Below are 12,729 nucleotides of genomic sequence, written 5' to 3' on the forward strand. Positions count from 1 at the left end.
GACTTCATACCTGGATTTACCAGACTGTCATCCATTCATTCAACAGATGTCCATTGAGTGCCTATTAGTGGTAGGTACCGTCCTAGGAGTTGGAGATATAGTGGTGAACAACACAGACAAGATATTTTTTCTTCCTAGTGGTTATGTGTATGATGGATGTTGGTCACCAGAGGGAACAAGTCAGAAGGAGTAGATGGCTCATTTGCAAACCACTGCAAATGGTAAAAACTGTATCCTTTGCTGTTGCTGACTCAGTATCACCGTCTTAATAAATGTAGCTCTGCAGTTAAATGGATATACATACACTTAAATGCACATATATGTGTTTTGAGAGTTATAAAATCCTGCATGACTGCTTTCACATTTTAAGAAGGCGGAAATAATAGCTTTAGGCAGTTTTAGTTAACAAAAATGCCTTGAGACCCTTTGTAACTTGGCCAACAGAAGAGCACACAACTTTCATTTCTAAGAAAAAAAGGATTAGAGAAACCCATTAGTACCTGTTGTGACAGCAGCCATTGGGGAGTAGATCTATCTTAAAACTGAGAAAGAGAAATTGGAGCACCAAAGACTCAAACTCCAGTTCATTTTCACTCTCTGGAATTTGTCTTTATCTGACAGATGAAGGCAACATCCTATATAAATCTAATTCTTATCCACTTTATGCCCCATCTAGCTACCAGGCACTACATTAATGACATATCAAATTGGGAAGGGTGTTCAATCAAAAGGCATTAAAGTACTTATTAATTTTTTCTGAGCTTCTAAAGAAATTTTTTAAAAGTTATATTTAGTGGCTCTATGGTAAGGTGTCCTTTTGATTTTTTTTTCCCCTGCATTGTTTATGGCCACATGTTAAAATTACTTCCTAAATACAACTATATACTTTGGTCGAAACATTCTCCATAGGATGATGCACTGTCCTTACATAAGTAACAAATCAGTAATTATATATCACAGATCAAAAAAAAATGACATCATAATTGGTCAAAGAACAGCTTGAATAGTTCAAGAATAAAAGGAAAACCTCCACACAACTTAATTGCAACCTCAAAATTTCAACCAGCATCATGAATTGTAAGTTTTAACGTGGAAGTTTCTGACTTCCAGAATTTATAGGACGCGAATTATCAAAATAGTCTTGCTAGGAGAACGGAAGGAGGTGGAGTGAGTCCTTAAAGTACATTTTAGCAAAGATGGGAGTAAACTGCAGCATGGGGGTCAAAGTAGGACAACTGATGGGCCTGATAAAATAATGGCTGGGAGAAAAGAATGAATAATTTCCTATAAAAGAGAGACATGTAGAAAACATAAAGGGAAACTACCAAAGTACATATAAATATGAACTATAATGCAGTAAATATCTATAATCTCTTCACTATAAGAGAAGTGAAAATTGAGGTACTATATTAATGATTTAAGTATGATTTCAATTATAGCAAATAGATTAATATTTGTAAAGTACTTCACAAATATAAATAGCAAATCAATCAAGCAAATAAAATAAATAGCAAATCAAATAAATCCCAAATCATAAAAGCAATTGAAAAAAGGAAATATATTTATAGCTGAATAAATGTGCCAATTGAAAAGCTTAAACATTGTCCAACACCATATACAAAAATAAACTCAAAACGGATTAAAGACCTAAATGTAAGACTAGATACTACAAAATTCTTAGAGGAAAACATATGCAGAACACTCTTTGGTGTAAATTGCAGCAATATCTTTTTGGATCCACCTCCTAGAGTAATGAAAACTAACAAATTGTAACAAATGGGACCTAATTAAACTTAAAAGCTTTTGCACAGCAAAGGAAACCATAAACAAAACGAAAAGACAATCCACAGAATGGGAGAAAATATTTGCAAACGAAGCGAAGGGATTAATCCCCAAAATATACAAACAGCTCATGCAGCTCAATACAAAAACAAACAAACAAACAAACAACCCAATCAAAAAATGGGCAGAAGATCTAAATAGACATTTCTCCAAAGAAGACATACAGATGGAGAAAAAGCACATGAAAAGATGCTCAACATCACTAATTATTAGAGAAATGCAAATCAAAACTACAATGAGGTATCACGTCACACCAGTCAGAATAGCCATCATGAAAAATCTACAAGCAATAAATGCTGGAGAAGGTGTGGAGAAAAGGGAACCCTCTTACACTGTTGGTGGGAATGTAAATTGTTACAACCACTATGGAGAACAGTATGAAGGTTCCTTAAAAAACTAAAAATATTACTACCATATGATCTAGCAATCCCACTCCCGGGCATATATCTGGAGAAAACCATAATCTGAAAAGATACATGCACCCCAGTGTTTATTGCAGCACTATTTAAATAGCTAAAACGTGGAAGCAACCTAAATGTCCATCGAGAGAGGAACAGATAAAGAAGATGTGGTACATATATACAATGGACTATTACTCAGCCATAAAAAAGAATGAAATAATGCCATTTGCAGCAACATGGATGGACCTAGAGATTATCACGCTAAGTGAAGTAAATTGGACAGAGAAAAGACAAGTATCATATGATATCGCTTATATGTGGAAACTAAAAAAATGATACAAATGAACTTATTTACAAAACAGAAACAGACTCACCCGCTTGGAGTCACAGACTTTCACAATCACCAAAGGGGGAAGGTGGGGGGGTAGGGATAAATTAGGAGTTTGGGATGAACATATACACGCTACTATATATAAAATAGGTAATCAACAAGGACCTACGGTATAGCATAGGGAACTCTACTCAATATTCTCTAATAACCTGTATGGGAACAGAACCTGAAAAAGAATGGATATATATATATGTATAACTGAATCACTTTGCTGTACACCTGAAACTAACACAACATTATAAATCAACTATACTCCAATACAAAGTAAAAATTAAATTAAAATTTAAAAGGAAAAAGAAAAAAAAGAAAAATTTGATTTTTCTCAGAGAAATCATGAAATGACTACATTATTCCAAGTGTTATAGTCTAAAATATCAGTTCTTACAATGTGGTAATACATTAATAAAAGTCATATTTTTCCATGCACCAAACTATTCGATTACAAAATTTAAGTAGAATTCAAAAAGCATTTGTAAACAAATTTTGCTTTGATACTTTATATGCTCCATGATTATTTAATTTAGAATAATTACAATATTCTTTTGTTGGAATAGTATTAAACTGGTGAAAAATCTAACCCTTTATCTAGCATGGCCCTGTATTACAATGTACACAGAAACATTAATTATTTTATTTACCTTCAGATATTTTGTTCAGATTTGTATATACAGTACCTCCTTCTATTATCTAACTTTCCTAATACCAGAATAGAAAACCAGTCAGCTTGCTCACGGCATTAGTTTTGTCTTCATTCAAGTGACTGACGTTATTAAATTTGTACTTAAATGTGATGAAATAGATTCCAAAGGAGAAAGATTTTGACCAGAGCGATAAGATCTCCGTCGCCAGCACTTTTGCCGGTGCTTCACAGCAAGACTGGAGTACCGAAGGCAAAGTTATCAATGAGAAGAAAGAAATCTTACATTTCTCAAGTGATCTTCTACCCAGTTCACAGGACATCTAAATTCTCCTGAGCCCCAAATCTGCTGAGAATGGGCTTTTATACACCCATGCTCAAGTTTCTGGTGAATACAGAAATAAATCTTCTATCTTCTCTCTGAAAACATTTCCAAAATCTGAAAATCTCTCCTTACCACCCTAGCCCAAGCCACTGGCATCCGTTCTTCAACTGTCCTCCTTGTTTTTACCCTTGATCCCCTACAGTTCTACTCTCAGTGGGGCAGCCAGTGTGATCTTTTTAAAGCATAAATCCGATCACATCAGTCATCTTCTCAAAAACCTACAACGGCTCCTATCTCGCTCAGAATGAATGGTAGTCTTTATGACGGTCCACCATTTGTTTGCTTATATTCTGTCTCCCTCTGCTATAACAAAAGCTGTATGAGGGCAGAGTCCATCGGTTTTGTTTACTGCTGTTTAAGAACTTAGAGCAATGCCTGGTATATAGGAAGTGCTTAATAAAGATGTTTGAATGAATGAATCCTCAGTCCTTACATTATTGCCTTGTCCTAATAATTCCCTTTAGGTCTCAAGGGTCCTGCATAAAAGCTGAACCGGTCAAAGAAGACTGAACGACTTCTGCTTTACGATCTTTGGCTTTTTCAGCTACAACAAGCTCTCCCCGGTGCTGTTGAGGTTAAACAAGGGCTGCCTTTACTTCTTGATCTTATCTAAGCTCTACATTGGGCCCAACTGTCCTGTCAACATCTGTGAGCTTTCTCCATTTGTCCACACTTCTTGTCGCCCACCCTGGCTACTAAAGACACAAAACATTTTATCCACCTCAACCAGAGCATCTTTAATATCATCAGTTTAGATGAGACAATTGAAATGATGCGTTTCTGACTTCTTTCTTTTCTTCCCTTTCTTTTCCTCTTCCTGCCTTCCTTTTCTCCTTCTTTATTTCCTTCCCTCCTTTCTCCCTTTCTCCCTCCCTCCCTTTTTCTCTTGCTGAAGTATAGTTGATTTACAATATTATAATAGTTTCAGATGTATAACATAGTGATTCAATGTTTTTATAGATTATATTTCATTTAAAGTTATTATAAAATATTGGCTATATTTCCTGTACTGTACAATATATCCTTGTAGCTTATTTATACATAGTAGTTTGTACCCTTTAATTCCCTACCCCTATCTTGTCCCTCCCCCCTTCCCTCTCCTCACTGGTAACCACTAGTTTGTTCTCTATATCTGAGTCTGCTTCTGTTTTGTTACATTCATTTGTTTTGTTTTTTAGATTCCACATATAAGCAATAACATACAATATTTGTCTTTTTCTATGTGACTAATTTCACTAAGGATAATGCCAACAAGCACATGAAAGATGCTTGCTTCCTTTTATGGAATCTTTTTAAACTGGCATAGATTCAGTGAGAATTGGAACTCAGGACATTTTTCCTATGAACTGGCCACGCCAGTCCTCAGTATTCTACCATGTTTTACCCAAATTCACCCTTGCTATGCTCAACATAGTACCCTTGAAACCACTGCATGAAAGGTGGTACAGTATAGGGGTTAACAGCTCAGAGATTAAATCTACTTGGCCTGGGTTCAAATCCTTGCTCAACCAATACTAGCTGTGTCAGCTTTGTCAAGTTATTTTACTTAATATTTCTTCAGTTCCTTCAACTATAAAATGGGGATAATTTTAGATATTTCATAGAGTTATGGGGAGGATCAATTAGTTAATACAAGTTATCAAGTACCTAAGCCCTATATACAAATTGATCCTCCTTATTGCACAAGATAAAGCATAGTTGTCATCCTTATTCTAACCCATGCTCTTATTTTTGTCCTAATAATTCACCTTTATCCATGCCAATCCCTAACTGAGCAACTAAGGCCTAATTAAGCAACTAATTGATAATATTGGCTTTGATATAAGGATAAATATTACTTTTGTGTGTGTTTCTCATTCATCGCTAGGTATGCCTTAGCTAATGTATTAGCTATTAAATGCAGATTTACAATGTAAATAGGTGTTTATCTGGTTAGTTCTTGTCAAAATGATTAGGTAGCTTTCTAATTCAATACATCTATGGAAATCATATGTGCTATATTATTTATATTTTGTTCAGAAAGTAATTACTTTAACTTATTGCACATTATTTGTGTTGTATTGTACTTAAAAAATATGTATGTTAAACCACAGCAATACCTACTACAGTTCTGTAATTTGATTCATGCAAATCTGTCAGGAATAAAATCAACCACAATTTAATTTCAAACCTTCTCAACCAGCAGCTGTACAATTTATGCACTGCTTTTCTATTTTTACTACTAGATAATGACAATGATGAATGCCTTTAAGAGGAAGTACATATTCATTGAAAAGACTGAGATCAAAACTATCCCCCTTCAAAAAGCTCATAGAGGTAGGAAGCCCGTTTGCTTGCTGCAGGAGATATGCTGGGAGTGAGACGGAATTATGCCCCAAACTCCATCTAATGAGGACTCAATAATCCAATTAAATTAAAATTGCGATAATACTTTTTTACAAACCACAGTAATCAATACCATCGTAATTGCTGTCAGCTTTAGCACTATCAAATATATCTGAAAGAACAAATGATTAGCTATGAGTGCAGCCAGGGGCCCATCATTCTGAGTGTGCCAGGTTAAGAGGTATGAAGACAAAGATATTCAATTGGCAACTTAATAAGTTTAGGGTTACTGCTCTCCTGACCTATATGTCCATGAACATGGAAAGGAATGAATATTAGCTCATTAGCAGTGATTTACATATTGAATGACAATGATGAACTTACAAACTGTGCTGTCATGAGAAATTAGTTAATGTGAATTATGACAGGCATGCTGGCATGTCTCCTTTATCAATTGAGTTTCTTTTCTTCACTGTACCCACGAGTGATTTGACTTTTACTTCAAAGAGAATAAGAAATAGCACCATACCAAAATGATGGAGTAGTTCCAGAGATCCATGCATCCCTTACTCTATTTTAGTGTATAATTTTGTAGCTTATTTGATATAATGTAAGACATTAAACTCAAGTCACTCAAGATATTGCTACTCTGATATCTAAGACAAACAAATGTCTATCTATTTGTATAGTTATGCAAATATGTGATATGGAATGAGATCCCAAGAGATCATTTAGAGTATAAAATACTTTAGCTAATAGGTGCTGCTGAGAGCAAACTTATCTTCTGTCTATAATCTTATGCTATTTGCTTCGGCAAATACCAAGCTCTGGCTATACTATTATCTTTCATTTTGAGTGTGAAATGTATGATCACAAAAATTATCTTGAGACACATATTATTATGTACATTTTCTTGATGCTACATTTATTTATCTTCAGACACTTCCCTCTAAAATTCAAACCCGACTTCTTCATCATGTTTTATCTTAGTTTGGAATTCATAAACTTATAGTTGGTGATTTGAAAAAAAGCTGGATTTGGTTGGAGGCTTTTGCCTGGTGATTTTAAATAAAGTATTTTACTGCTTTCTATTCAATTAGATACCATATGTTGTGGTACTGATACTGACACTAATTTGAAATTGAATGTGAATATTATAAGTGGAAATAGAAAACTAAAACTGTATACAAAAGATATAATTTAAAACCTCATTTAATTTCCCCTTTTACGGGAAAAGAAAGACAAGTAATGTATCAGTTGGGAGTAAACTGTTTCTCTAGCAAAGCTTGTTTTTTTGGAGAGTCCTTTCTGCCCTGAATGTATAAGAAACTATTATTTTAGTGCGTTCCTTTGTTTTAGGATGTCTCTTAACATTAAATATTATAAAATACCTATTCCATTTTATGTTTCTCTTTCCACACTAGATTTCTAAAGCTAACCATCTTGTAAAGTATTTTAAGATTTCCATGTGTTAAGTCAGAATGCCTTCATGGTATACATTTAAGTCAAATGTTATGGTACAGCAAATGATCAATGTGATGATCTTGTAAAATCTGAATGAAAGTGCTTTGCTTTTACCTTCAGAGACTCCTCTTGTTTGAAGAGATCTTCAAAATCTTTAGCACAGAGGTCAGGAGCATTGAGAAGTTGTTCCACTTCTGATAGGGCTTGTGAGACATGAGTAATCTCAGTCAGATAAGTAGAAGGCACATAAGAAATTTCCAAAGGCATTTCTTCAGTCATCACCATCACTGATTCTTCATGGACAGTGTGCTGGTATAGATATACAAAAGAACAATTCTTTTAGCTTCCTAACATTGAAAAGACCTCTATTGAATTCATATTCCAGATTATAGCTGACAGAGGGCTGGAAAGTGGATCAAAAATGCATGATGATAAGTCTAGTAAAAAGGTTATTTATTATTTATATATCCTCTCTTCCGAAACGTGTTAGAAGCATTTTATAATAAGAGACGTACACACACATTAGCACCATGAATATAAGATTGAAAGACCAAGAGCCGTAAGGTCACGAGAGGGGTAGTTTTACCCTAAGAAAAGAATACTTTTTACAACTGGATTTTAAAATGTAATTCTAAGCTTCCTGGAAAACTAAGTATGGGGTGGGATGTGAGGGGTCTACATCTATGATATTCATACCAAAAGGAAACTTTCCTATACTTTTTTCCCCTAATCTTGACTGAGGTACAAGAGGGACAAAGTGGTTTTGGTTGGTAGCTAGCTTTCTATTAAGCACCCTTCTCCTCCAAATTCTGGACATCAGCTCGTCTCTTTGGTTTTGTTTTTTTTTTTTTAACATCTTTATTGGAGTATAATTGCTTTACAATGGTGTGTTAGTTTCTGCTGTATAACAAAGTGAATCAGCTATACATATACATATATCCCCATATCCCCTCCCTCTTGCGTCTCCCTCCCACCCTCCCTATCCCACCCCTCTAGGTGGTCACAAAGCACCGAGCTGATCTCCCTGTCAACTCCTCTCTTTGATGCTAGATTCTTGCTAAGTTAAACTGCTTATTAAGGTACTAGATAAGTAGGACTGAGGATGAAATTTACACTTTAATAAGAGCTCCTGAAAGCCTGAAGATCTAAGGGAGCACCAGCTTCTCCTCCTGCATCTACACTTTCCTATCTGCCATTCAAGTGCTAGGACTGATGGGCATCTGGGGCTCAGAGTCTGTTTGGACTTGGTCAGGAGTGCCTCTTTCCCTATTCCTTATAAGAACAAGGAATAAATACTACTTGGAGTGCAAATTCAGAAAGATAGATGACCTCTGCTCTCTTCTGTCTATACCATAAGCAGCAAAACTCTTGTAATTAAAATTAGTTTTCCAGTAACTTTGTTTTGAATTGATGAACTGCCATCTGCCTGGTGATGGGGTCAGCTGACGGTTTCAGTGGCAGGGTCTCTTGGGGAGTTCTTATGATAAGCATTCTAACACAGCCATTTATTACTGCACAGCCTTTATGACGAGACCATCCTCATTTTTGCAGTAATGTAATTAAATGGTGTTTAGGATCCCAGACTGAAGCTACACAAAGATGAGTTAAAATATAAGCTGGTCCATTTATGCTTTCATTTTGATCATTCAGGTCCAGGATTCTTGTACTCATTTCTTAGATAATATAAAAACAAAATAATTCTAATTTAGATGTCTCATCTACTTATGACACTACAAATTCATAGAATTACACAGATTAACTTATATCATGTCACACAATTATACCTTTTAACAAAGTTTCGTTTAGTGTGTATACCTTGACCAAATACATGACACCTATTCCTTCATCATCATTGGAATGGTAATCTACATGTACTTCTAATTTTACATTTAAAATAATATTAGAATTTTGGGCTAGAGTTGGAGGATTTCATTCCTTCTATTCTCTTGATACATAGTATCTAGTCATCATAGATAGGAGAAGTGGTGCATACCAGGTGAATAAGGCAAGCTAAGGGATGATCCTGTGAACTTTTATGAGAAATGGAATATTTCAAAATAAGTCTTTGACACCATTGGGAAACTGTCAACTCATTTTTTAGAAAGTTCAGCTTTATAAATTTTGAATATTCTCATTTATTATAAAGTTCTAATAGATACAATACTTTTTAATACAGAGAAATGTATCATAACTTTCATATATTACAATAAACTGTCAAAAAGTGAACTGAGACACTCAGGTATTTGGAGATCTAGATTACTATCTACCGCTTAAAATATATCATTCCTTTTGACACAGTCATGCAGGTCTATAATGAATAAACTATATCTACTGAATGCCTTTCAGTTTGGTTTAATAAAAATTTCAGACAGTTATTAAAAAATCAGTGTAATTGGAAGTATCATGTTCATTTTCTCTTCTTTATACAAAATCCATGCACTCATATTCAGATTTTGCCTTTTCATTTGAATTTCATTAACTCTGCCTTGAATAATTATATCCTTCTGAACCCTGATGTGTACAAATCCTGTCTAACCTTTTGAAAATCAACTTGCTTTTGTTAATGTTCTCTACCACCTTATATCATTAGAGATACTCATGCATCATTAGCATGGAAGTGCTGTAGCCATACTATTTCATTTTATTCCTCTCTGTTCATATTCATTTCTAATGATATATACCCAAAAGAATACACTATCCTCATTTTCTGGGAATGAAAATCAAGAGATGTAGAAGAAAGCCCCCAAGTACCTATTTTTATTAACAAATTGAAAGCTCAACTGAAGTTTAGAAAGGATTATTACGGGACAAAACTACGATTTGTTACACCTAAAGTTGAGATGAAAACTGGCTTCAAATTTTGAGCTCTGTAAGTAGGCATAGGTATCACTCATAAAGTTTTTAATAAACTTCTGTTTCTCTAAAACTTTAGTTATCACTTTCTTTTTATTACTTAAAATTTGATTCTTGAAGGGCCACATAACTGCATGAAATAAAGGCAATCCTGTTTTGAAACAAATGATGCATTATATCTAAGTTTTTAAAACAAAATGTTTTCCTCCATGATTTAAAGGACTTCTCTCTCCTCAATATAAAAGTTTCAAATGAGTTGTGGTTACTGCCTCATTTATGAGTTATGAGGTCAAAAAAACTCAAGAAGAAAAATGCACTATATGCCATATCATTATGAGATATTCTTTTTAAAAATACCTATGTATCTAACATAAATGTGGTATATAGAAAATAGGTCAACACATTCAAAGTCTAACTAACAAAAATTAGCCTACCTGGACAAAAAAAGTGATGCAGTGATGGAACAATTTTTTTTTTTTACTTCATTAGTGTTAATAAAGACAAAGATATGTCAAATCTTCAAAATAATACAAGATTATTTATCAATAATTTAAAGTGAGCTATCATATGAAAATCTGTTAATTTATATCTTATCTTTCTTCAAAATGGCATTCTTAATTATTACAAATTATTTAAAAATAGTAATACAATGGTATATAAATCCCAGTAGGATTACAGGCTTTTATATGGGTTCTGATGGGTCATAAATAATATGGTAATGGGAAAGACTTAAGTTATCTAAGACAGGTAGCTTTCTCTCCTAGTCTCAAAAGTCTTCAGAGAAAAAAATTACGTTTCCTTGTAATAAGATGGACAGTTGAGCTATTTGTATGTATTTCTCTTTGATCATTTATAGAAATTATAACCTAAAAAGGCAAATCAAATAATCAAATTTGGCAAAAAGAATACTGCATTAATCCATAGACAGAAAAAAGACTCAAATTATATGACATACGAAAAACAAGAATATGACACAGCTGAGATAGGTAGGGGTTAGTCTTTCCTGTTCACAGTTTTGGATACACATAAATGGCATGGCAATACTAGCGTTCTGACAGTACTTGGCTTTGCGTGCTTTTAATTAAGTCACTGTGCAGAATGACCTTAAATAATCAGCCTAATGAGATCACATGAATTGGTCATGATCTTAGATGAAGAAAATAGTGACAAGAGAGCATTTTCTATCAGGAATTTCCATCCCTCTTCACTGCATCATCTAGAAAACTGCCTATGTGAAGTTATGTAACAAAAAAAGGGGAGGATCAATCCTAGAATGATCATGAAGTAGTTCATCAACAAACTGTATTAAGCTTATAATTTACCCCTTTGGTTCAAAAAGAATAAAACACAATAAATACATAAAATAATCAGTATAAAATATTGCAGAAAGTCATACTTTATATCTATACTATTTGTTTTCTAAAATCAGAATGAATTTTTGGTACCAGGCAAGCTGGCAGGGAAAGAGATAATCAGGTGGAGCTGGATGTATTAGTCTTTAAGAACAACCTACTTCCAGGAGGCCAGGTATGTGTAGTGTTCTGTATAAAGGGTATGGGTGCACCTGTTCATTGATCTGCCTTATGTTGATTCTTCCCTTCCACATCATCCAATTTACTTAATTCCTTAGGGCCAAGCTAAATTACCATCTAATTAAACTGATAAACTGAATCTTGATAATGTGTTAATGGCTTATAGTGGTTTAAAGTATTATCCTTCACAGGATAACATTTGCATTTTAATATGGATTTTCAATACATTAACATAAAGTAGTAACTTGGTACAACTCTAGTCACTAAGTATGGCCTGTGAGAGAAACGAAAGGAAAAGCCTTTGATTCCCACCAAGGAAAGCACCAACACATCAGCACCAACATATATGGCCTACCTCATAAGAAATTACCAGTAAAATAACATGACAATTAAACAGATAAGGTTATATACCCTAGGTACCTTACAATGTAAAATAAGTGCAGCAAAGACTCAAGCATAGTACCTAGCCTATACTAGGTATTCAAAAATATTTGTTGAATAAATGAAGAAACTATCAACTTAAAAGGATAATTTTTAAAAATAAATATTTGGCTAGAACTCCTGGGATCTACAGCTATAACATAATTTCCATTTTGGAATTCCCAGAATTCAAACAGGAATATTTTCTTCATTTCATAATGTAATCTTCACTGGTACAGATTTTAAAGGTATTTCTGATTTAACTATACAACATCTTTTCCAGTTTAATGCATACAAGCTAAATGCTGTTACACGTATGTGTCTGGCTCTTCAATTGTCTCTCAGATTTTAATGTAACTCATTATATGTGAACAAAAAAAAGCCATTATTTGAAGTACTGTTATACAGATAATTTTAGCAGATATTAATTTTAGCCTCTTTATGGAGGTCTACAATGCTTATTAGCAAATTGAAGTGTC

The 12,729-nt window shown here is 33.9% G+C and overlaps 1 protein-coding gene across 1 annotated transcript in view; it reads right to left on the reverse strand.

Moving 5' to 3' along the window:
* DMD (dystrophin) overlaps positions 1-12,729 on the reverse strand; it is a 1,739,631-nt gene that overhangs the window by 1,202,620 nt on the left and 524,282 nt on the right. The window contains exon 39 of the mRNA XM_068533304.1: positions 7,560-7,754. Coding sequence (XP_068389405.1) covers positions 7,560-7,754 — 195 coding nt within the window. The remainder of the gene's footprint in view (positions 1-7,559; positions 7,755-12,729) is intronic.

The sequence above is a fragment of the Eschrichtius robustus genome, chromosome X, assembly GCF_028021215.1.
Source record: "Eschrichtius robustus isolate mEscRob2 chromosome X, mEscRob2.pri, whole genome shotgun sequence".
NCBI lineage: Eukaryota > Metazoa > Chordata > Mammalia > Artiodactyla > Eschrichtiidae > Eschrichtius > Eschrichtius robustus.